The sequence below is a fragment of the Diadema setosum genome, chromosome 22 (assembly GCF_964275005.1).
Source record: "Diadema setosum chromosome 22, eeDiaSeto1, whole genome shotgun sequence".
Classification (NCBI taxonomy): Eukaryota; Metazoa; Echinodermata; class Echinoidea; order Diadematoida; family Diadematidae; genus Diadema; species Diadema setosum.
This window is the reverse complement of record NC_092706.1, coordinates 17,637,894-17,664,512: the sequence shown is the minus strand read 5'-3', so window position 1 is coordinate 17,664,512 and position 26,619 is coordinate 17,637,894. Positions and strand designations below refer to the sequence as shown.

At 37.7% G+C, this 26,619-nt stretch overlaps 1 protein-coding gene and 1 pseudogene across 1 annotated transcript in view; one reads left to right on the top strand and one right to left on the bottom strand.

The window, feature by feature from the left end:
- LOC140245466 (obg-like ATPase 1) overlaps positions 1-22,174 on the top strand; it is a 30,911-nt gene extending 8,737 nt beyond the window's left edge. Inside the window, exons 6-13 of the mRNA XM_072325040.1 lie at positions 2,052-2,179; positions 4,164-4,339; positions 7,393-7,470; positions 9,010-9,107; positions 11,559-11,699; positions 13,950-14,046; positions 15,412-15,534; positions 18,746-22,174. Coding sequence (XP_072181141.1) covers positions 2,052-2,179; positions 4,164-4,339; positions 7,393-7,470; positions 9,010-9,107; positions 11,559-11,699; positions 13,950-14,046; positions 15,412-15,534; positions 18,746-18,853 — 949 coding nt within the window. The 3' untranslated portion in view covers positions 18,854-22,174. The remainder of the gene's footprint in view (positions 1-2,051; positions 2,180-4,163; positions 4,340-7,392; positions 7,471-9,009; positions 9,108-11,558; positions 11,700-13,949; positions 14,047-15,411; positions 15,535-18,745) is intronic.
- Positions 16,305-17,578, bottom strand: LOC140245518 (uncharacterized; annotated as a pseudogene).
- Positions 22,175-26,619: the final 4,445 nt, after the last annotated feature.

Sequence of the window (26,619 nt, the reverse complement as noted above, 5' to 3'; positions counted from 1 at the left end):
CTTCCGAGGCGATCTGGATGGAGCTATCTTTCCGAAGCGCAGCGGAGGAAAGATAGTGTGCACATTCAGATCGCCGAGGAAGTGATAGTTTGTCTCTTTGCCCGAAACTAAAAGTTGATTATTTGCTTTATATTCTTCATCTAGGGTCCTAGATATTCTCAATTTGTTCCACATCTGAAACCATTTTAGCTGTCTTAGGGTATCCGCAGGGCTTAGGCTACGTAGTTTACTTTAGACATATGCGCGTAGATGACAAAACAACGAATTTGCTCCGCGCCCCGTTTCAAGCAAAGGAACCAAAAGAAACCTAGATGTACTTGACTGTTGTACACAGCCAACTTGGATGCCTCTGTGTCTGATGCTATCACTTGTCTGCCATTAGTACAAAGCTCGCCATTTATGCTTCAATGCAGCTCATTGATCTTGACCTCTGACCAGGAAAATTGACCTTTAACCCTCTTTAAAAAGAATATTTCCAAATTACATCTATCTGCTGATTCAAGTCATGTTATCATGTAACTTACATTTTATGTAATTTGCAGCTAGAGAATAACATGGGCATTAAATTGTGGTGACCTTTGACCTCTAACTTTCACCACTTTTATTTCAGGCAACAGTTTGGTTTTTAGTATGTGTTTCAGTTTTTGTACTAGATTACAGTACCAGTAGATATTTCACACCTGAACTGGCTGAATAATAGTATTTTTCAAAGTATATTGACCTTTGTCCTTGACCTTTAATTTTACCACTACTTTGTTCATGCAAATTTTTTGTCGAGTCACATTTACCCTGTTTGCCAATTTCATATCAAACCTATAAATTCCTAGCTGATGAGTAATTGACTAGAGATATTTTGGCAAAAGTACAGTGATCTTTGAGCATATATAATCATTGTTATTCCTATCACCCTGCTATTGATTTTTACCACTGAACCATGTTCATACTAAGTTGCACTTGAAAATTCTAATTTTTAACCAAAGCTCAATGACATGGATCTGACCTTTCGCCGAGGAAATCTTCCCCAAAATCTAGTCACTGCATCTACACTTCATGAGAGGGGTGTTTCTTAAATTGCACTAATGAACTTGGGGATGGACAAAATAAATAGATGGATGGAGAGATGGACAACTCCATAAGTACGGTAATAGGGACTTTTCGATTTGCACGTTGAGCCAGGCGTCACCCTGTTATGACGTAGTTTTTACGTACTGCGCATGCGCGAGTGTCGACCCTCGGCTCATCGCACAAATTTCGAACGCGTTCACCCCGGTTATCACCGTCCACCCAAATGGGTTGCGCCGCGCTCAACCCACCTTATCCATGACGTCACACTCCTCTCGCGATAGACGAAAATCGTTCGAAAGAGCACGATGACTCTCGGGAAATCCGTGCTTAGTTCACTTGTTTTCCTCTTCCTTTCGAGAGAATATTGATATTCTAATTACATGAAAGCTTATGATTTTCATACGTCACATCAGCAGCGCTGACATACAAACTACAGCCTCTGTTACCCAATTTATTTGCCCGCTTTCACTGTCTCGCACTTTGCAACTGCATACCGTAGTCCCACACATGCATTTACACGTAATGCTGTACGCAATCACATCTCGGTGCTTTATAGGCTGGTGCAGTGCATTTACCTTATAGTCTTACCATGCTCAGGATACTTATTCGACATGTAGTCAAAGACAAAATAAATATTACAAGTACAGAAACAAGTCACAAATAAGGCATAATGCACCCAAGGCACAGGTTGCCTCCTGCACACGCCATCGTAGCGAGACGTGACGCCCGAAATCGAAATGTGTTTTAGCAGCGGCTCAACGTACAGACGTGACGCCTTGACGTACGGTTGCGCTCGGCGGCACGTCCTTCTCGTTCACCCAATCGAAAACTCCCTAATGCCTCTGACCCTCTCCAGGGCAGAGGCCTAACAAAGGGAGAGTTACAAAATGTAGACAAGAATGTGTGATACTCACGCAGTAGTTTTTGTTGAACTATGGCTACATACCCTTCAAATTAATAGCAAGTTTTATGTTTTCTTTCCCCAGCAAAATTCCAGCATTTCTGCATGTCACAGATATAGCTGGGCTAGTGGCTGGTGCCCATGAAGGCCAAGGTCTTGGCAATGCCTTCCTTTCTCACATCAAAGCCTGTGATGCCATCTTTCATCTCACAAGTAAGTCCTCCAATACTTGCATACAAATCTTCAAAATTCTCTATCGATATCCCCCGTATTTACAATAGCAGTAAACAGTGGTGAATGATTATTGTTTGTAGTGCAATAATAAATGTAGTTTGCTTGTAATTGTCATGTGAGAGTGTGAGACAGTCGTTTCATAAACATTCAATATTGTTTAACTAGTGTTGAATGAATAATAAATCCTTCACTTATGGTCTCAACAATCACTGACATGGTATTTGGTTTCCTCCATTTCCTGTTTAGAGGTCTCATGAATGCTTTACAGGATGTATGCAAAATTGTTGGCGATACAGGGGAAACTCAATATAACGAACACTGCACTGGTTTTTTTTTAACGAGATATCGCTATTACGAGGAAAATTGCCTGGTCCCAAATTTCCTTCCACACAAATCTATGTAAAAACGTAAAAACATCTTCTTACCCATAATGGTGAGTAATTCCTTTAGACACATAACCAGGTAATCAGTGTTGATTGAAAGGTGATGGGTAGTCCCACATGTGTAAATTAATGTCTTAATGTTATGCTTTTTTCATGCCTACTGATATACATGTAACAAGATATCGTTTATAAGGAGGAAAACGACTCGGTCCCAGCCATCTCGTTATATTGAGTTTCCCCTGTAGCATGAATACTTTGGAAAAAAAAATCATCAACAGAATGTGCAATGTACTTCTAATGTATTCCAGGTTCCACAGTATCCTGATAGTCCCATCATACATGTCATGGTTTCCATAGAGTTTGAAACCCCCCTTTCAGTGTGTGCCCAATGGAGAGTGAGTCAGTGCTCTTCAGTGGACCCTTCTTAGTCTCATTTCTCAAGAGTAACACTCCCAGGGGTTTTGTTTTCTGCATCTTACTGTATTTGGCTAGGAGAATCAATTTTGATGCATTTTATATCATTTTCAAATGAGAAATTCTCCCTTTAGTGTCTGACTATTAAAAAAGAAATATTAAAAAAATGAAAAAATAAAAATCTTACTTGGAAAGCTTTTTTGTCCTTTTTTTGTTTGTTTGTTTGTTTGTTTGTTTGTTTGTTTGTTTTGTGATGCCAGGTCACATACATGTATCTAACTCACCTAAATGTAATGTTCCTAAACCACTACTGATAGGAATACTCTCTGGTATCACTGTTGTTGCTGTTGTGTGTGTTCATCTATTGAGAAGGAAATAAAGAGAATAGAAGTTAAACAAAACCAAAGTAACAATACTGCAAAATGATATCAAAACCTAACTTTTTTTTTATTGAATGCTCCAAAACTTCTGATCCTTTCAGAACCTGATCTTATCTTCAAAGAAATAGGATCTCATTTGATAAAAGTCATCAAAATATGATGTTCCTGATCTACTGAAATTTGTGCTCACAGATTTCATTATACAAATGACGCACGGGTCTGAGTGCATCAGTCAGAATTGTTATGGTAGCTATGGAATGCTTAACCCATGAGGCAAAGCTTTGTCCGTTAAGACTAAATTCAGTAGTTACCACATGCACACTATTCTGACTAACGCATGAAAAGACATATGCATCTGTGTTATAGTGACGATTATGTTACTAATACTTGATCGCAGATTTACTGGATGCATTTCCTTTTGGCTTGCCATAGACCGAAGCCTGAAATACCATGGATCTAGTACTTTACTGGATGCATGTTTTTTAGCCAATAGGCGTCTCATACTGAGTGCGTGGCTGCTTGCTTAGTGCGCGATAACATGTTTGCCACTGTGTGCGGCTAGTATAAAATCAGCACACAGATCTCGACCAGTGAGATCAATGAGGATTTTCGCTACCCATTCTATAAACAACATTGTTTCTGTTGTTGGCATGTGTTTTCATGATCATTTCCATGCTTTTTGTGGATGAAAAAAGAAAAAAAAATACAGTTAGAAAAAACAAAAGTGTAGCTTTGCCGGTAATAGAGTATATTCTCCACATTTCCCTCTCTATACTGTCCCTGTAGGAGCCTTTGTTGATGAGGAGGTGACCCATGTGGATGGTGATGTAAACCCCGTTCGGGATCTGGGCACTATCTTTGATGAGCTGAGACTGAAGGACATTGAATTTCTCCGGGATAGGATCAGTGACCTCGAAAAGAAAGTCACTCGTGGGGGAGACAAGAAGTCATTACCAGAATATGTAAGTGTAATTCTACTGATTGATATAAAGCACAAGGTGATTATGCTGGATTCTGACTGTTGTGTGATCCACAATGCTGGCCATGATTGACCATTTATAACTGATTGTGGAATTTTTGTTTATGTCAGTCACAATATGTATTATTACTGAAACGGTGCCTTAATCGGGGTGGTGGTGGGAGTGGTAGTAATTGTGGTGATCTTATCAGATCTTATCAAATCTTAAGGTCAGTTGTGGCACTTGCAGTGATGGTAGAAACAATTTTCAGGGTGTTCAGACGCAAAGAATTTATACTAGAATGGTATTGCTATACCAAAACGGTATAGCTATATGATGAATTTATACATCTGAACGTTGACTATTAATAAACAAAACAATGCACAACGAAACGATGCGCTGACCGTCGTTTCGAACTAGAATTTAATGACGAATCAGCATTCCATCGTGTCCATTGTGTGTCTGAATGTATGGCGACCATAGAATGGTAAAACTGGACAGGGCTTAATGGGAGCACACAGGAAAGGTGACCCCATACCTGTCACTCATGACCATAACAGCTTGCGCAGTGGGAGACTGCACATACCGGTATACACGACATTTTCCAGAACAGTTGAGATAAGTGTCTGAACGGTCTGTCGGCTATACGTTGATTCTCTATGCGTTATTTCTTTATCAAGTTTTGGTATAAACTGCCTTGTGTCTGAACAGGGAGCAAGATGGTTAAGAAATTTGCTATTATCAATGGGATTGCCATGACTGACCTCAAAATGTGATAAGATCTGATTAGATACGTAGTCACAATTACTCCGTGATTAAGACCACAATTTCAATTGTGTTGCAAATTATAGCAGACATTATAAAAAATTCCACAATCAGCTACTGATGGCCAATCGCAGCATGTGTACCAGATTGCATAACAGTGGAAACCTAGCATTAGGAAAGTGATATGTACCTGGTACTTTTGGCTCCACTTATTCATTTAGAATATGCCTGTAGCATACCTGCCAACTGTTCAGTTTTAATCTGAATATTCAGATTTTTCACTGAAGGAAAATGCATTAATTTCAGTGTGTTCTGATATTTTTTGGAAATATCTGTAATAATAAGGTATATGAAATATATGAAAGTTCAGATTTTTGAATAATTTTTCTTTGTTCAGATTTATTAAGTCTCAGGGTTGGCAGGTATGCCTGTGGATGTCACTCAAATTGGAAGAGTAGTTCAATAATTTTACCCTAATTTGCTGTTCAATGAACCCTTTAACCCTATTCTAACTGGGGGGGGGGGGGGGTCAAATTGACCCCCCCCCTCGACGTTTCGCACCACGATTCCGCAACGCGCAAAGATTTTGCCGTGTCGTTTCATGACTTTTTTCATTGAAGTCTCCCGCATATTTTGAGACCAAATTTGCGACGTCCGGGTACACCGTTCTGAAGTTATGCAATGTTTTGCATATATGCATGTCAACCCGAAAACCGCTCAAATTCATGATTTCGTGTGCAAATCCAATGCAAACTGTGTTTTTTTGTTTAATTGATATAAATTAGATTATTTCAACTTTTAACCTTTGAAATAAATCAATTCTAATGTAGATAAGCTTGAAAAAGTGCCTCCAACAAATTTTGGCAAAAAAACAATAGAAAACAAAAGATCGAAAAAACAATAAAATACATAAGAAATTAACAAAACAATAAAAAACAAAAAAAAATGATTTTGATTGCACTATTTTTTTACAAGAAAATTGTTTGATGTGTCTTGAGGAACTCTGACACAAAAATTTAATAATCCTTCAGTCTTTTTGATGGAGTTATAGGTGAAAATATGATTTCATGCGTTAATTTGCATAATTAATTTATTAAAAAATATGAAATCAACATTTTTCTATTGTATGACCATGTAATCTTGTAGTTGACATCCGGCTCTATGTTCAGGTAAAATTTTGTGGCGATCGCGCGATCGGCGGCCGAGATCTGAAGGGGGGGTCAAATTGACCCCCCCCCCCCCCCCAGTAAAAACTTGGTCTCAAATAGCCCAGTTAGAATAGGGTTAATATTGACATACACACATACATGCATGCATACATACATATTGTATGTACATATCTACGTATAATATGACCGTGCATCACAAAAGAAACAAAACGTTGCATCCCTTTATTTTACGTGAGGACTCGAAACAGGTGAAATGGGTCAACTAAGTCAATATTGAGATTTTCATTTTTTCTTCCAAATTAATCTTTAATTTGAGATCATAACACAAATGGGGAAAGTGTGTTTTCAGCAGTTTTTCCACAATCCCGTATTGGGGGAGAGTAAAATGATCAGGTTTGTATGAGAGGCCCCTTTTCATTTCTTTAAATCGCTTGTACACTCTTCACTTTCAAGTCTAATAACTTTGGAAAGGATAATGCTACTGCTTTGAAAGTTGGCATTAATCATGGACAGAATGTGTTAATAGAACATGCTCAATTTCAGCTTAATCTGATAATTCTTTCATTGTTGTTGCTCCAGTGGTTGACATCCTGTGTTTTGTCCCCTTCGTCGCACAGCTAGCGCGGATTGGTGAAAGATTAAGCGCTTGAAAAGACCCTGTACTTCAGAGCCTCTTTTCTCAGTTCACTCTTTTTCAAAGTTTGTGCTTTCTTTCCAGTATTTAGGTAGGTTAGGGGAGTCCATTTGTGTTAAGTTATACATCATTTTAAAGCTTATAGTCTGCTCTTTCAGAATCTGCCCTTAACTAAAAATCCATGTCTAGCAACTTTTTGTCTGTTTTATGATGCAGGGTCACATATGGCTGTGGATAGATAATTTGTGTACATTTTACCCAAAAGAGTGCATACAATTGTATTTCTTAAGAAGTACTTGTGGAGATGAAATGTTATGCAAATTTGTGCTCTCTTACACCATCTTACACTAGCAGACCATGCGGCCGAGATGTCATAATCAATTTTTGTTTTATCTCGATTGCTTTGTGAAACGGTTGATTAATCTTATTTCCTTTATTCATTTTCATTGTTGTTCCATCTCTTTCATGATCCAAATTCTTGGCAATAGGAATGCTTATGTCGAGCCCTGAAGTTTCTGGAGGAGGAGAAGAAGCCCATTAGGCATGTTGCATGGGGAGTCAATGATGTGAGTAGCCATTACATTGTAAAGAAATAAGATCATCAAATTTGTGAAACATAGGGCCAGAAAGTAAGTTTTGTGAATAAAATTAATTAAAACAGAGTGGTCATACCCTGAAAGAATGGTTGTGGAATTTAGTGGCTCTGAAGAAATAAAAAGGGATTGCTATTCTAAGAAATTTTTAGAAAAGATGGACTTTTTTGCACGTTTAAAACCTGCTGAAGACAAGTCCTGGGTATACTTGGGCAAGTGTCTGTGGGAAATGTAGCAAAGTCAGCCCATCCTCAACAGGTTAAAACTAGTCAAACATGCATTAGTCATGAAGTAGGTTTCCCTGTGTTTGCTAAATTGCAACTGATCATGAAGTCATATGTAGTGGATAAAATTATTTGCACAACAGGCCTTCCCAACTGGTATTAAGATATATCTACATGCATGCATGCACAGACACTCAAACATACGCACAGTATATTTTAATATTTCATTATAATTGTGATATTGGTCTGTGCCTTTTATTCCATTTCTTTTAATCAAAGCGAGATGTGTGTATACTGTCAATTCAGGATATCTGTGTTTTTTATGCCTCCGCCACAAAGTGTCTCCAGAGGCATTATGTTTTCGGGTTGTCCGTCCTTCCGTCCGTAATCAATTTTGTGGACAGCGTATCTAAAAAACCGTTAGAGGTATCATAATGAAACTTGGCATGTATATGTATGAGCGGGCGAAGTTGTGCCTATTAAATGTTGAGCACACATGCTCAAGGTCAAAGGTCAAGGTCAAATGCTCAAAATTTCACTATTTCCCCTATATCTATGCAATGCGTGGAGGTATTTTCTTGAAACTTGGTGTGTACATGAACTACTAAATAAAGATTCCCTGGAGAGAGTTTTGGGTCATGAAGTCAAGGGTCAAAGGTCAAGTGAAAATGTTAAAATTTCATTTTTTTCTTCACATCTCACAAATATTTCAAGGTATCTTCATGGAACTTAGTATATATGCATGTACTGACTAGCAGTGATCATTTAGGGAATTTAGGGGGCATGGGTCAAAGGTCAGGGGTCAAAGGTCAAGGTCAAGGTCAACTCATCAAAATGTCATTATTTCCCTCTTTCTATGCAATGCCTGCATGATTTTTTTCTTGAAACTTAGTGTATGCATGTACAATGTATTACCCAATACAGATTCTCTTGGGAGTTTCTTGCCAAAAGGTCAAAGGTCAAGTGGAAGTGCTAAATTTCACTTCTTCTTTAAACTTATAAAAGGGTTAAAAGTTGGGTACAAATCCTCAAATCCCCAAATACCTGCACTCTTAGACAGTATAGCCATATTCATCCAATTAAACCTAGTTCAAGGAAAGTGAACATTCAATGCATTTGTGACAAACCTGTCATGTTAATATTTTGCCCGTTATGTGAAACTGTCATCACACATTGTCAAGACATTGTGCTATAGACCTATTCGGAGAACCATACATTATGGCGGAGGCATGCCAGTCGCCATAGCGACATTTCTAGTTGTTGTTTTTTTTTTTCTTGCATGAAACAGATTGAGTACTTGAATAAGCACCTGTTGATCACAGCAAAGCCTATCGTCTACCTAGTCAACCTGTCAGAGAAGGATTACATCAGGAAAAAGAACAAATGGTGAATAAAATTGTCAATTGTCGGATTTTTCTTCCGTCCCATTCCCTCCACTTTACTATCTTTGTGCCTTCAAGCTATTCTTAATCCTGTTATCAATTTCATCTTCATTGTGTGATTGATCATGTTTTTCATCCTATCCATCTGTACCTGCATAAAGCTTACAGTGTACTATGACATGAGTAATATCCCTAAAGAGTGTGAAAGTATGAAGCTCTCAAGTAAAAGATAGTGGTGGAAAAAAAAAAACACCTCACTTCTAGAAATCTAGAAATTCATATGTGTCTTCAGGTAAGTGGGCAAGCTTAACTAGATGCATTTGATTGGGATTTATTGTACAATAACTATACAGTAACTATAAATCTCTGCAATTACTGAGTTGCACATGCAAATCTGTGTGTGGTGATATAATGAGATAAGTTTTGTTGGTTTTTTTTTCCAAGCACCAACCAGTACCACTAGCATCCAGTTTGTCATGAGAACTGTGAAGCATGGTTCCCACCCTTTAATCACCTGCCATGTTGAGCCGGCATGTCAGTCAATATATCATCAGTTGTATAATGTAATAGAAGGTAAATGCTGTTTTAAAGGGATGGTACAGTATTTGTGGAGATGAGAATTGGGCTTTTTACTTTTTGCGAGATACCAAGAAAACACTTATGAAATAGTGCAGAGCATACCATTTTAATAATAATAATAATAGTGAGACTCATTTCTACCTAAAAAAGATACTCAAGGCGCTATACATAGAACAGAGTACATATTGTGTCACGTTACAACAGTATCACAGAAATTGATAAGACAATAAACCAACAATAACTGAAACATCCAAAAACAAAGTAAAACAAAGCAATCATAATAAAGTGTGGGTCCCACACTTTATTAGAATCGCTCTTTTTTGGATATCTTGGCCATCTTAAAACCAATTTTCATCAAATAAACGTTGAATTCCACATGCTCTTTCATATTTCATAATCTCATTATCTCACCAAAAAATGTTAGAAACCTGCATTAGGTCTCAACCAAAACCATACAATTCCTTTAAGTCTATTTTCTTTCCTTATAATTCAGAGGTTACCTGTGTGGCTTAAAGGACAAGTTCACCTTCATAAACATAAGGATTGAGAGAATGCAGCAATATTAGTAGAACACATCAGTGAAAGTTTGAGGAAAATTGGACAATCGATGCAAAAGTTATGAATTTTTAAAATGTTTGTGTTGGAACCGCTGTAATGTAAAGAAATGTAAAGAAAATTCAACATATTTTCACTTTTTTCGCATAATAAAAGAGCACTTGACTTGCCTCTTTCTAAAAGGCAATGGGAATAATATTACCCATAACATATGTCAGTAACGAGTCAAGGGAATGTGTACTTTTTTCAAAAGATGAAATTTTGTGAAATTCTCTTTATATTTTCCTTATATTGTTGTACGCATGTGACATCACACACTGCAGTAGTCTTCTCATCCAGCGATGACTGCACAAAAACATGAAAAATTCATAACTTTTGAACGGATTGTCCGATTTTCCTCAAACTTTCAATGATATGTTCTACTAATATTGCTACATTCTCTCAATCCTTATGTTAATGAAGGTGAACTTGTCCTTTAAAACAAATTTCATCCAGCTTTAGATGTTATATTCTCTGACTCATTCTGTTTCTTTACTTTTAGTCTCACTTATACTGTTTCTTGATATTCGACAGAGATCTTTTTTGGTCCATTTCTTAAAAATGTCCTCAAAGTCCTGAAAAATCTTTGATATCATAGTTGAAAACTCTGCAGCACACCCAACAGGCATTTTCATGAAAGTGAACCTTAACATGCAGTTGGAAGAAAAATTGAAACAGTCGCCATGCCATTCAGCCCATGATTAGCAAAGTGTTCATTTAGAACTGTGCATGCATAACAGATTATTGATGTTCATGCAATATTGCAAAGTGAGCTATCTGCTAGCTAACATATGAAATGCTGCAGTACATCCGAGGAGAACAAACACTTGTATATTAAGCTGAATTCATGGCAGAAAAAAAATTGATACAATTGTGAGCACACACAAAAATTGAGTGCACATACATGTAGAAACTCTCTTCTGGCATTCCCTACAGTGCATTTTTGTAGATTATGAGTGATTTTCATGGAAAGTGAAGTCCATTCTGGTTTGTCTAGTTGTAGACCTAATGTAGAGTTAAGAAACTCATGATATTGGTATTGGATTTGTTGGAATAAGAATTGCCGTCAAATCTATTACTAGTTAGTAGCTATGGCAGCACAGTTTTACTGAAGCATTAATACTACCATCAATACGTGTGTTGTAGAGTATGTGTTATTTTGGTATGTGTTTGATTGTTTATGTAGTAGGCACTATTTTACTGTAGCATTAATACTGCCAACAATATGTGTGTTGTGCTAATATGTGTTATTTTTGTATGTGTTTGATTGTTTATTCATTAGGCTGGCAAAGATCAAAGAGTGGGTGGACACCAATGACCCAGGGGCCAGTGTGATTCCTATCAGTGCTTCTCTGGAGGCCACTCTCTTTGACATGCCTGATGAGGACAAAGAGAAATACCTGCAGGAGCATAGTACAACCAGGTACAACTACTCCTCTATATCTCTCAGCATACCATTTCAACTATTGCATGAAGTACTTTGTCATTGTTTAGCCACTTCGAACCTCTTCCTGTGGGTAAATGTGCTAATTTGCCTCACAATACTGTATATGCCGAATATTTCGGAGGTTTTTATTTTCGCGAATTTCGCGAGTCGGGTGCTATTCACAAAATTAAAGACATGCAAAAATATTGACTCTGATCCCGATGTGAATGTTACGTATACACATGTACATTTCTCCGTTCAGTACACGACTCCATGATCGCGAATTTAACCACTCGCGAAATAATCAGGAATTCCCAATTCACGAAAATTTAGACTTGCGAAATATGTGGTGTATACAGTACTTGGACAATCACCTTATTACTGGTAGTTTGCAGACTTTCAATTTGTGATAGCATCATTAGAGAGCTAAATCAATGCACTACACAAAGACATAACATGTAACCCTGATTTCGTATTGCAAGATATGAACATGTTTTGTACATACATGGCAGAGAACACTGTTATTCTATTTTCGTTAAACAATTTTGTAGTATTGACATTATGGTGATTATTGGAATACCTTAGCCTGTAATTGTGTATAACCCATATCCGTTGGTCGTGTAATGCAGTATAAAGGCTGTTGCTGCCAGAGACTATTTCACATACATTCACTAAACTGTGCCGTCTCAAATTCAAGGTGATGTCACCAACACTTATGAAAAAAAAAACTATGGAAAACTATATATCAATTGAAAGAGAAAGAAATGGCCTTTCATATAAAATGTAAATAAACATCATGTCATGAATTATGTGACGTCATGTGATTTTAGTATTTTTGTATAATCTACATATTTATGAATAATCACGTTGCTTATTTAAAAGGAACCACTAATGAGAAATATCCATAGCCTTTAAACAGAAAACAACCATCAATTTTGAAATCTTCATAATGTAAGCTTTCCGATGGTATATGTGACCGTGCACCACAAAACAAACAAAATGTCGCATCCCTTGATTTTACGTGAGGACTAAAAAAAGGTGAAATGGGTCAGCCAAGTCAATCTTGAGTTTTTCATATTATCTGAAAGAGCTATTCTTCTTCTACATTATCCTTTAAGTTTGGGATCATAGAATGAATGGGAAAGTGTGTTTTTAGCAGTTTTTCTACAACCTTTTCTAGTAGAGTAGTGAGATCAGGTGTGACTTGGGGTTCCTTTTTCAAATCCTTTGCACACTCTTCACTTTCAACTCTAATAACTTTTGAAGAGATAATGTTACTGCTTTGAAAATTGGCATTAATTACGGACAGAATGTACTAATACTGCATGCTTAATTTCAGCTTAATCTGATAATTCCTTCATTGTTGTTGCTCCAGTGGTTTGCATCCTGTTTTTTTTGTCCCATTCATACCACAGCTAGCACGGCTTGGTAAAGATACAGATTTTGAATAGACCCTGTACTTTAGAGCCTCTTTTCTCAGTGCAGACTTTGCAGAGTGTGTGCTTTCTTTCCATTATCTAGATAGGTTCGGAGAGTCCATTGGAATTGAGTTATACATCATTTTAAAGCTTAGAGTCTGCTCTTTCAGAATCTGCCATCAACTAAAAATTAATGTCTGGCGACTTTTTGTTGGTGTTGTGGTGCAGGGTCACATATAACTCATAGGGTATAATACTTACAAATATGAAGAAATATTGAATAATAACTCAAAAGATCTGCGCTCTGCGAACTTGTGTGGTCTATAAACTCATAGACTCTATGGGTGGGACTGCAATAAAGCAGGCCTATACGTACTCGTACAGCAGTGTTCGATCTCATATAGATGTAGACCTACAGCAGCCTACTGTGAACCTCTGAAGTGAATACAAATCCAAATGAAAATATCAGTAACAGGAAATGATGCTAAGGACTGGGATATCAGGTCAGAGTTCACAGGCTCTAATAAGCTATATAAATGATGCCATCATCCAAGCCATTTCTGCTACAGATTATCCCATAGATCAGCGTTTACAGCGGTTGCGTGAACTACGGGATGTCCCATAGATCAGTGGATATGGGTGAGGAAGCCAAAAAAAAAAAATAATAATACATTCATAGTACCTCATTTTTTTCTGTATGTTGGCCTGAAGCAGGATGACTTGTTCATCAAGTGTGTTCCTTGAAATGCTTGATAAAGGTTTCAGTTTTCCAGCACCTCAAATTTGTAAATGCCCTGTGTAAGTTGCTGTATATTTCTGGTATCTGCAGTGTGCTTGAGAAAGTTATCAAACTGGGCTACAAGACTCTACAGCTGGAATATTTCTTCACTGCTGGCAAAGATGAAGTCAGAGCATGGACAATTCAGGTAAGAGGAGAGTGCAGAACTAAGGCAATTTAGAAAGTATGTTGTTCAGTATTGTTCAAAGATTGGTGACTATAGATTCAAACTCATTTATAGATTTTGGGATGCACCCCGTGAGGCCCGGGGGGGGGGGGGGGGGGGGGGGGGGTGGCAAATTGGTGCCCAGATTTCACCACATTTTCATCTTTTTCTTGAAAACACTTGTCGAATTTTCACTAAACTTGGCGGATAATATTGCTGGTGTGATAAGAGAATGATTATACAAATGGACACCATGCCCCCTTGAGTCCCCTAAAGCCATTGAGACCGCTAAAACTACCAAGTCTCTTGCCATTTTTCAGAGCTTTTTCTATAACGCTTCCATTTTGTGGACTGGGTAACTTAAGCACCATTTGAGGAATCCAAATGAAACTAGGTATGTGTATGTATGAGTGGACGAAGCTGTGCCTATAACTTTTGGGCACCCATGCTCTAGGTCAAAGGTCAAATACTGAAATTTAACCATTTCCTCCATATCTCTTCAATGCCTGAAGGTATTTTCATGAAACCTAGTGTATATTATTACCAGAGAAAGATTCCGTAGATAAAGTTTTAGGCCATAGGTTCAGAGATCCAAGGTCAAATGTCAAGTGAAAATGTTCAAGTTTCACTTTATTCTCCATATCTTAGAAATCGCTCAATGTAGCTTCATGAAACTGAGAAATATACATGTACTGCCTGACAGTGATTTATGTGGGAGGTTTTGGGTCTTGAGGTAGAAGGTCAGAGGTCAAAGGTCAGGTTGAAATGCAAAAATTATATCACTTTAATACTGATGAATTATTGTATTTTCTCCATACAGAGATGTTTCCTTCGAAATGACTAAGACATACACTTGATTAAACTTGTACACTGGACGCTGCTTATGTAGGGAAAGTTGTGGGCCATGGCATGAAAGGTCAAAAGAAAATGTTAAGATTTAACCATTTTTGTATATATTTTTGAAATGCCTCAGACAGAGTATTGTCATAAAAATTGATGTATGCAGATGATGATTATTTGCCAATAATATGAAACTATTGTTTCACATTGGCAAGATGTTCTGTAGAAAAATAATGTGAAATAGCAGAGGCATATTAGTCGCCACAGTAAAATTTCTATTTGATTAATGCAGTGGTTAGATTGTGGTGGAAGTCTAATGATTAATGTCCAGCGCACTAATAGACTAGAGAATTCCATGATCTCATTGGGCAGCTGTTTTTCCTACAAGTTGATGTGGATTATAATAATGACAGATGAAAGAAGTCGGTAGTCAGTCTGTGATAACTGTAATCTGATTCCCGTCAGTGAGAGTTATTTTTGTGTGCTCTTTGTCTCTGTGGCATTTAGAAAGGAACCAAGGCTCCACAGGCTGCTGGGAAAATCCACACTGACTTTGAGAAGGGCTTTATCATGGCAGAAGTCATGAAATATGACGACTTCAAGGAACTGGGCAGTGAGGCAAATGTGAAGGTGAGCAAAAATGTTGTGGCACAGTATACAAATGACTCACAAGTTTGAGTGGGTCGGTAGGATTTGTGTACACAAAGTACCTCTGAATTGTTGGAACCCACGAGGCATAGCCCAGTGGGTTTGGATAATTCAGAGGTACTGCATGTACACAATTCCTACCGACCCACACACAAAAAACAGAAAACAAAACAAAAACAAAAACAAAAAACAAAAAAACAAAACTACCTCAGAGTCATCTGTGTTATAAAATGGGTCAAAAATCCTTTTAAAAATCATAAAAATATGGCTTTACTGTGAGCAAAGTGTAATTTACTTGATGCATGGAAAAATCATGCATGCAGTATTTACAGGATACAGGGAAATATCATACATCTGGCATTTACTGGATGCATGGTTTGGGAAATGGCATTTTGAATGTGCATATGGCTCAGATACTCACCTTAAGATTGAAAGTAAATTGAAGAAAGATGAAATAACAATTGGTGAATGCTGAACTGGAACAATTACTGCAACAAGAACTCTGATACTCTATGATACAAGTAGAATTTTGGGCTGGCGGTGAAGTCTAATGGTTGTGAATGTGCACCACACAATCACTAATGTTAACCCATTGAGGACGGACTGATTTTGCAACAACACGCATTTCCCATAGACACCTGCTCGAGTGTACTCGGGACTCGTCCTCAACGGGTTAAAGTTATGGCTACTGGTCAACAGGTATTGTTCTCTGATGACACAGCCAACGTGAGTGGGACACACTGCTGAGGAACTTAGTCTGCTAGAGGTAGTTGGAGAGTAGTTGGTGGTGGTACCAAAGCCACTGATATTTGACCTGTTCCTCCAATAGCTGCTGGAGTTGTAAATAAAGAAGCACTAGGAGATTGAACGTAAGACAACTGTTTGCCAATTTGACTGCTCATTTTTCTCTTCCTTCCATCACTCGTCTTTGTGTAGACTTTGATCGAACTTTCGCTCTTGTGAGACAACTGTTTGCCAATTTGACTGCTCATTTTTCTCTTCCTTCCATCACTCGTCTTTGTGTAGACTTTGATCGAACTTTCGCTCTTGTGACCGCTAAGCGACATGATGTCTCATGATTGAAAGCCTGCTTGGTCCAGTGTCAGGACACATGTTGCCCTGAGGCAGTGGTTGGTGTAGATTTTGCTACAGCCGGCAGCAGTAGATATTGTCTTTAGTTTGTCTGGAAGAGTGTTGATTCCCTGTTGCAATACCATGGCTCGCTTTCATCCTCTGGAGCTTGTTTCTAAGGCTTCTGCCATAACCACTCACATTCTGGATGAAGTTTAGAGATATACTTCTCGAAAGATTTGACAGGGCACTTATCGCTGTGCGAAACCTCATACATTTAACCGCCAGTCTTTTCATTGTCATTCTCACGATGATTTTTAGTTAGTTGATCTTGCTTTGTTACGTAGCGTATACTATCATCATCACGAAGGATAGACAAATCAGACACCCTGAAATTTCTAACATTTTCCCTACCCCTGTTACAGGAGAATGTCAGTAGGTCTTTGAAGACCTTGATTTGTTAGCCCTTGGGAGTAGTACAGTCTAACTCTGAACTCGATTGAATTTTGTCCATTTCAACTGTAGAAATGGATTCTTTATGCTTAGTAATATCTAGTCCAGCATGTTTTACCTTCACAAGCACTGCCTTGAACATCCGGTTGTTCTCTGGAAATGCAGCTTTGTTGCAAATGTCAAAGTTATTGCTGTCCAGATAGTGGCACTGAGTACCGTATCAAATGTAGTGTAGTGATTTCTTCATGTAACTCTCGCTGGCTGTCTTCTGTACAAAAGTGTAAAACTCTTTGAGAAGTGTATCCAGATCCGACTCTGAAATGTCCGCTAAATTAACATTTTTTAGTCCAGCAAATTTCTCAAGCTTCGCAAATGAACACTTGATTGATTTCTACTGTTTCTTCTTTGTACTGGTAGCATCTGAATCGTCCAATAGCTTATTCAACTCTTCGTCAGAATGCATTTGAAACAAAGCTTTGCTGCAGCTGCTATAAGCAGCCATTTTGGCTCACTGGCAAATGCAGAGAACTACAGCAGACGACTGTAAATGTAAACAAATGGGCTATCATTGGTATCGATTTTACGTATCGCGGATATCGTATTGACATCGCGTGCAGTCAGTGAGAAATGACTGCGTGGCAATTGACCAATCAAATCGCAAGAATTCCGCAACCCATTTTATAATACATTTTTACTTGTAGTAGGAGATATCAAATTCGCACAAATACATACCAGTGCAATAGCTTGGTTTTTTGGCTTTTCAGAAATGTCAAGGTGACTCATTTGTTTACTAGAGAAAACAGAACAATTGCAGTTCAGGTGATGCTTGATGAGCTGATTGGAATACATACAGACATATTGAATCATTGTATCATATTATATGATTAATTATATAAATAATGCACAGATGAGAGTGCATTAGTGGAGATGCAACACTTCCAGATCCGACTCTGAAATGTCCGCTAAATTAACATTTTTTAGTCCAGCAAATTTCTCAAGCTTCGCAAATTGAATACTTGATTGATTTCTACTGTTTCTTCTTTGTACTGGTAGCATCTGAATCGTCCAATAGCTTATTCAACTCTTAGTCCAGCACATATGATACAATGGTGGAACATGCACAAGGCACAGCCAAGTGTATGTTGCATTACATTGTGAATACCAGAGAGTGAGCTGCATCTCCACTAACGTCCCAAACTTAATACCTGTGCAGTATTTGCTTTGTAAAATGGTTTTATGAACTATTTTTTATTTACCTTGTATTATGGGTAAATACCAATCAGTTTCATATAAAACTTGCTTTAAAAAAACCAAGATGTCTAAAGAAATGGCCCAAACGCACTGGTACTTGGCACAAACTTATTACAGTAAATAGGTGATTGAGCCCACACTTGTAACTGACTGAGTGGGCATTGCTGAGGTATGCAGTTGTGATGTCATTAAGTGTGATTACGATATTAAGCCACAGCAATGAATGTATCTCTGAGCAGTCATTAGTACCGATCATTAGTTATATAGTCGATGGTAAAAAACTGTATGCCTGCTGGGTATGCTAGGCATAATTAAAACTGGTCATGTGATTGTTCTCAGCCAATTATTTGATTATGATCCATATCACCATTTTATAATCTTCATTATTGTTTGGGGTTTTTTACCTTGCACTTTGCAGGCCAATGGCAAGTACAGGCAGCAAGGAAGAAATTACACGGTAGAAGATGGAGACATCATCTTCTTCAAGTTCAACGCAGGTGCAGGACTGACTGACAAGAAAAAGTGATGAATGCCAAGACTCGCACAATTGTGCATTCATAGACTTTTAAATTTCAATTTTTAGATTTTTCAGATAATTGTACCCTTGGTGTGAAGGATGGTCTTTTAAAAGAGGATGTATGGGTCTTGAGATTTCATCCCATTTGGGATGGTATGCTGTAAATTGCAACAAGTCAGGATATCTTTCCTTACATCCCTGTCTTCTCATTGTTGCAATTTAGATGAAGTCTTCTCTAGCTTTTTTTATGTCATACTCATGCTGTTTCCATGTGATTTCCTTGGCAAGGTAGTGCATAGATGGAAACACACAATGATAATCTACCATATGCAACTGAGGGATGTGAGTAGCATGAGGCGTGTATGAGATTCTGAGATGGTACATACATGTTACTGGCATGTGGTAACTATCGAAAGTTAAAGATGAGTGCATCTCAACAGAATTGGGAATCATATGATATGAAGCAATTTTGATAATCCTTGAATGTTAATGTTTATTTTCTGTGAAAGTATGCATGTATATTGAAATTACGTGAATTAGATGAATGTGAAATGAATATTTTTGTCCCATAAGTACACCGAGCTACAGGTTTGATCCTATAAGCAGCTGAGTGGTGTATATTACACTGTTAGTGTGGAGTCACTCTCGGCTTTTAATCCTTGTCCTTGATAAAGCAGTGACACAGGACTCATTGATGTAAGCCATTGGCTGTTACTTTCTTTCAGTAGGGGAGAGGGAAAGTAAGTAATGTCTCAACCCCATACCCATTATCCCCCTCCACCCCAGCTAAATATTACACTGAAAATATGCTTCACTTGCACAATATTAGACAATGCAGACATGAAACTAGGCCTTCCCAGGAGTCGTATTGCCCTCTTTGATGTGTATAAATGTAGCACATAGATACATAAATCTGATGACAATTTCAACTTAATACTGGAGTTGATTGTTCAATAGGTTGGTATGCTTTCCCAGATAAACAGTGATTCTGTGAATTATGTGGTCCACTTAATTATCCTTTGCACTGAATTCTAAGACTACTGTAGCCAACATTAGATTTATGTCTGGCACACAAAGAATGAATTTGGGGAACACTCTTTATATATGGCCTGTAAATGCTTTTTGTTAGCTCACCTGAGCCAAAGGCTCATTTTTATATTTCATCATGCAGTAAGGCTTCATGTTAACTTCTTGTACATTTGCAACTACACGGAGTCATGTCCAACATGTATCTGAGTTGTGTAGATATGGACATGTTTGCAGTTTGACACTTTCCTCTTTTCCAGTTAGAAATTCACAAAAGGGAATGTACTGACAGTCATTTGCATTCATGTAGACTGTACAAGTTCAAGTCGAATATCAAGTACAGTAAATCCTACTTATCAACCCATTCAAGACGGGATGATTTGCTACAAAAGGCATTTCCCATAGACACCTGCCCGAGTATAGTTGGGACTAGTCTTCAGTGGATTGAAGTAAACATTGTGCAACTTGCCAATGGTCCTAACATTTTCATATAACTCCTAACAAGGTTTTGCAAACGAGTCAACATTTACAAGCCTACCAATCACCTTTATCTACTAAAGCCATGTTTATGGCCTCATGTCTGTTAACAGATGTTTTTGCTGTAATAGGCATAAAAGACTGCTGCAAGAAAGCTGAGCCATGTGGTTCAATGGTCTGTACTGTTGGTTGAAGTCCACAAAGCAACATGTTGCATGCAGCAGATACAGTATAAGTAGGTAAGTGATAGTGTCAAATGCATGTGTGTTTGTCATTATCCTTTACATTTGCTGTGTGGTCAGCTGCTGTTGACAGTTCAGAAGCCTGAGTATGGGGAAAATCACCCTAATCCATCTTATCTGTAATGCTAACATGAAATGTACTTACGAAGTTCACGTCTAAACTTGCCTTTCACTATATATGTGTAAGGTCACCATCAAGAGTAAAGGGTAAAAACTTCAGAGATCAATAGACTCCAAGAGTTCACAACAGCAGCAGTTGATATATCATTTTATCACTGTATACAACTAAAGGTGAGTACAGATACCACAAACTCTGTGTAAAATGTGGAAGTCAACTTTTTTTGTCAAGTAATGCTTTAATTTACATTTGCATAATAAGACAGAGTTGCTCTGGTCCCATGTGCATTAACTTACATGAGGTTTTCATTATGTCAAACTCTTTATAATAGTCCTAGCCAATTCAACATGCAGGCTTATTTTACTCTTGAGCATGATACATGTACACAAAAAGTTTCAGTCAATACACATTTTTATCAAGTGCATTGTTGTAATAAATGAACTATTGTAAATTAGAAAACACTGGCAAGAGCTCTTGACCTTTGTATTGGCTTCAAAGGAACTGGTTTCGGTAGAATATGTGATCTAGATCTTTTCTTCGATGTATTCACAAGTGCTTTTTCTAATCAATAGACATCTTTAGTGCAAAAATTATAAGGGGGTGTATTTGGTTTTCTTTCTTCTGAAGTGTAGTTAGAAAGTCTGCCTGTCTATAAACCAAATGTGCAAGAACTAAGTACTGGTTTGACTGTCTGCTGACTATTATTATGTACAAAAGCAGCATGACAGAATCAAGTTATATGAGAAGACCACAATTTGTTGAAACCACAACTTTGCTTGAAAGACACTTGTTATCAACATAGGTCAGGATTTACAGAAATCTTTGCCATATACATGTAGCACAAATTGCAATTGTGTTTAACATTTCTAGCAACTTGTGTCTGTAGTTACATGTACTTGTTATACACATTTGTTTTTTTGATTTAGTGTTTGCGAGATAATTCTTGAATTCATGCCCAAGAGAGCAATATTTGATGTATGATAAGTATTCTGCCGAGTGAGTCACTGGCATTTGACAGTTGTCAAATTTTCAGCTTTCCTATCTTGTAAGGTCCATGGACCACATACCCAGTACATGTATCCTCTGGAAAAATGCATTAAAATAAGGTTGACAAGTAATGCAAACTATAATTGCTCTACTGTGTTGAGTAGCAAGCTGAAAGATGCTATACATACTTATGACTTAGATAAGGTTGCTGGTTTACAGAGTAAACTGTTTTCTGCTGTCACACATCATGTCTATGATTGTAATTAGCAAGTTCAGTGAATGATATTCTTACCACACACACAGTTGTATGTGGGTTGTGTGTAACAGGCATGAAGGTAGTTTGGGGTTTCATTGGAACGTGAAGAAGTCTAAGAAAGTAAATAAATCCTTGTACAAAAACAAGAAGGTAAATAAATCCTTGTACCAACACAAGAAAAATGTATATGTATTTGGACTCATGTTGTGTATCACTATGATTTGCCTGAAAATGTCTTCATTATGCTGAAGTATATTCATGTGTCAACATCATAAAAACAGAAGTGCATGTTGTACTCAAAATTTACACAAGCTTCATTGATTGTCAATGTTCAGCAGACTTTGATAGTACAATGTACTTGGCCCAAGTGTGTCACATGGGATACAGATGTGTCAGTTAGATTTTGGGTAGAAGCCTTCAAGAAGAGATGGAGGTGTGGAAAAAAAACCCAACAAACATTCAGGTGTACTCCATCTAGGAGAATCCAGTAGTAGTAGTAGTAGTAGTAGTAGTAGTAGTAGTAGTAGTAGTAGTAGTAGTAGTAGTAGTAGTAGTAGTAGTAGTAGTGGTAGTAGTAGTAGTAGTAGTAGTGGTAGTAGTGGTAGTAGTAGTAGTAGTAGTAGTGGTAGTAGTGGTAGTAGTAGTAGTAGTAGTAGTAGTGGTAGTAGTAGTAGTAGTAGTAGTAGTAGTAGTAGTAGTGGTAGTAGTGGTAGTAGTTTGCTGGGAAGAAGAGAAATAGGCAACCTAAATAGGTAATTATTGACCTAAAAGTGGATTGGTGAAAGGTCAAAGACAAAGGTCACTAAACTTTTGCCACAAAATGGTTTCCAGCTCTAACTTCAGCTTGTGATTTCCAGTAGCGATGTAAATAGATTGATCAGGTTAACATTTATTGGCAATTATTTACACAAAAATGATGGTGATATCAGGTGAAAAGTGGTGGTCAAAGATCACTGGACTTTGGTTTAAAAAAAAAAAAATCATAATTTTCCAGCCATATCTTTGGCTAGGAATGTCTACCTGTATTATTAGAAGACTAGCTACTAGCTACTGGTGTAGAAGACTAGAAATGAATGGAATATTAGTTGCCTGAATGACAGTGTGTGCAGGCCAAAGGAGTAAAGACCACCAAAATCGAGTTAAAATAGCATTATTTTTACATCGTCACAGGGGCAGCACTACGTTTTCAAAGTGAGGAGAATGGGGATGTCAATACATTTTCAAGATGGAAGGGGGGAGATGTGTTGCTACCAATTTTCTATCAAAATTGCCTGACAAGCTTAAAAAAAAGGGAAAAAAAGTCTTCGCATTTTGGCTGCCACTTCCTATACACATACCAAATTTGGCCAACAAGCAACAAAAAAAAAAAGTTGGGGCTTCACAGTGTTGGCTGGCACTTCTCTATTAACTTCGGCTGACATGAAAAAACAAAACAAAACAAAACAAAAACAAAAGAGTTCAGACCTTTTCTTTATTTTTTTTTATTTATTTTATTTTTTATTTTTTTGCAGAGAAAGGGGGAGGGCAAACACGGTTACTCCATATTTTGTTCAAAAAAGTGGGGGCCCTGCATTAGTAGTTTGATCACTTGGGACAGCAGAATCTGGTTTACTTGTGGTCTCTGCATGTAGTAAGTCTTATAATGGGGAGCAGGCCTTTGCACGTGCTGGGCCGTATATGTGGAATTCATTTCCACCTTAATGAAGAAATGCGTCATCAACAGTCATTAAAAAAAATCAGTTGAAAGCTTTCTTGTTTTCATGGTATTAGGCATTTTTTTTTCAATCTTATCTTTTTCCTTTCATCTTCAGATGCCCCTTGAGCATTTCATTTAAACCCTTTTTGTGCCAATGAATCAAATGTGCACATACCTATGAGCAGGTAATATGTGGCATGCAGGCGCAATATAGATTGCAACTACGTATTATTGATGGGTGATTCAAAGAGAATATCATGTTATTTAGCGTAGTAGATAGAAGCACATTGGAAATATTTCCTTTGTGCAGACAGTGTTAAAGGTCAGTTCTTGGTCACTGATCAAGATCAATGAACTTTATCAAAATGTAGATAAAGGGAAATGTACACGTATTTATAGAAATTGGCAGAGAAATTTAAAGCCAGCGCCTGCAAACTACTGTAAAACCCTATGTTCGCCAAATTTTAGAGCAACAGTGATGTTTGCCATACACCATATTATTCCGTAGGATGTTGCAGATGCTATGCATGTGGGAATTGTTTGTTTGTTTGTTTGTGTGTGTGTGTGAGAGAGAGAGAGAGTTGGAAGGGGACAAGGTTCAATAGTCATTTACTTCATTCAAAGCCTTGCCCAAGGATTTTTGAATAACTTCGTTGTCAAAATCAAGGACCTTTTTAAAATACCACCAAAAAAAAAATTGAACATTGGAAACGTCCATAAAAGTCATAATAATGATTCCATGACTTATCTGCGCGCTAAGCCAAACATAAATTCTACCCACAAACATAATCCTAACCTTAATCCTAATCCTCACATCAAACTAAATCTAAAACCCTAAACCCAATACCCACACTTCTGTTCTGCTCCACGATGTTGCAAAAAATATCCGACAGTCATAAATCACATACCAGCCCTTGCAAACCCCGATTCAAGATCTAGAATGCCGTGCCATAAAGGGCAATTGTGGTTGTGAGAAAAAAAGTATTTTCAGCTTGTTTTTGTGTTGTTGTTGTTGTTGTTTTTCAGGGATGTGCGTGTTTTCCTTTCCGGTAAGTAAGAAAAAAGTCAGTGCAGAGACTCCAACTCTCCCGTTTTCGACGGGAGATCTCCCGCCGAAAGCCCATTTTTGCACAATCTCCCGTTCTCCCGTTTGAGATTTGATTTCTCCCGCCCTGGCTCTGTGTCTCCCGGTGGAAAGGATTTCTTACTTATTTCTATTGTATGTTGAAAAAATAAGCCTTAAATAGCACCAGAGAGCATCTAGAATCCTAGGAACTTCGCGCTTCGCAAACATCAACTTTGAGTCTCCCGTTTGCTGGGGGTTTCGGGCGGGAGAATCTTCAGATCAGAAGGTGCTTGGGGTTGGAGTCTCTGTCAGTGTAAAGCCATGTTAACAGTAGCTTACTTTCATTCTCATTCATACCCCTATAACAAAGAAAATGAAATGAAAAGAAGGAAATCCTGCTCTGCTCTAAATTAAATTAGACTTTATCCCGAAACCTTCAGCTTGCTCGTGCGAAGTTCAACACTTATTGTGCTGCAAAGCCGGCAGAAATGCTTCCACTCAGATTACCTCTTTCTGTACTTACATGCCATTGTATCTTCTATCTTAAGACATATAACTGGATATCTTTTGATTGCTTTATTACTAGTACTTCCTGTCGCTGAAAGGCGTATAGTGATTAACCCGTCCTATCAGCATGTACAACAGTAGTTTCACTTTGAAAATGACGCTGCGATTCTTTCAGTTTCTATTATATTTTGTCTGCGTTCTCATTGTGGTCTGTTGCTGTCAGTTAGTAGTCAGATTATTCTCTTCTCTGGATGATGTTAGGAATAATAATAATAATAATAATAATAGTGAGACTCTTGTAGAGCGCACATTTCTACCTAAAAAAGATACTCAAGGCGCTATAGAGCAGAGTACATATTGTGTCACGTTACAACAGTATCACAGAAAATAATAAGACAATAAACCAACAAACAATATATACGTACACATACATTACATACAGGCATACAATATTGTCAATTCAAATTAAAAATATACGTCTTGAGATTCTTTTTGAAACTATCAATGGAAGATGCTTCTCTAAGAGATTTTGGTAGGCCATTCCATAGTTTTGGGCCCATATATGAAAAAGCCCGATCCCCCCAATTATGCTTGATTCGAGGTACCTGTAATTTTAGCGAGTTTGATGAACGTAGATTACGTGGTGGTTGGTGAAGATGAAGAGTATTTTGAAGGTAGACAGGGGCAAATTTGCGCAATGTACGGTAAACAAGAAGAAGAATCTTGAAGTTAATACGTTTTTCAACAGGAAGCCAATGTAGGGCCCGAAGTATTGGGGTAGTATGCACAGTTTTCTTCTTGAAAGTAAGTAATCTAGCGGCACAATTCTGAAGACGTTGCAGTTTACTGAGTTCTTTTTGTGGAAGACTGCAAAACAGAGAATTGCAGAAATCTAGACGAGACGAAATAAGAGCATGCATCAGTTTTTCTGCTGCTGATCTAGTTAAATATCTCCGAATTGAGCCCAGGTTACGCAAATGAAATCTTACAGATTGGGATACATATGAAATGTGGTCTTTGAATGTCAGATTTGCATCATAAACAACACCAAGATTACGAACTTTGTTCGAAGGCTTGATATTACTATTGCCGATTCTAACAAAACATGTATCAGAATTCACCTTAGACAACATCTGTTTGGATCCTATCAGAATAAATTCTGACTTACTGTCATTAAATTTGAGACCATTTCTTTCCATCCATGCCTTAACATCATCAATACATAATTCCAATCGTTTTACAGCTTCAGTGAGTTCAGTCCCGGTTGGTGAAAAGGATACGAATATTTGTATATCATCTGCATAACAGTGATACTGAATGTCGTGTCTTTCAAAAATGTGTCTAATCCTTGAAAGATATAGTGAGAATAGAAGTGGTCCACCTACAGACCCTTGCGGGAC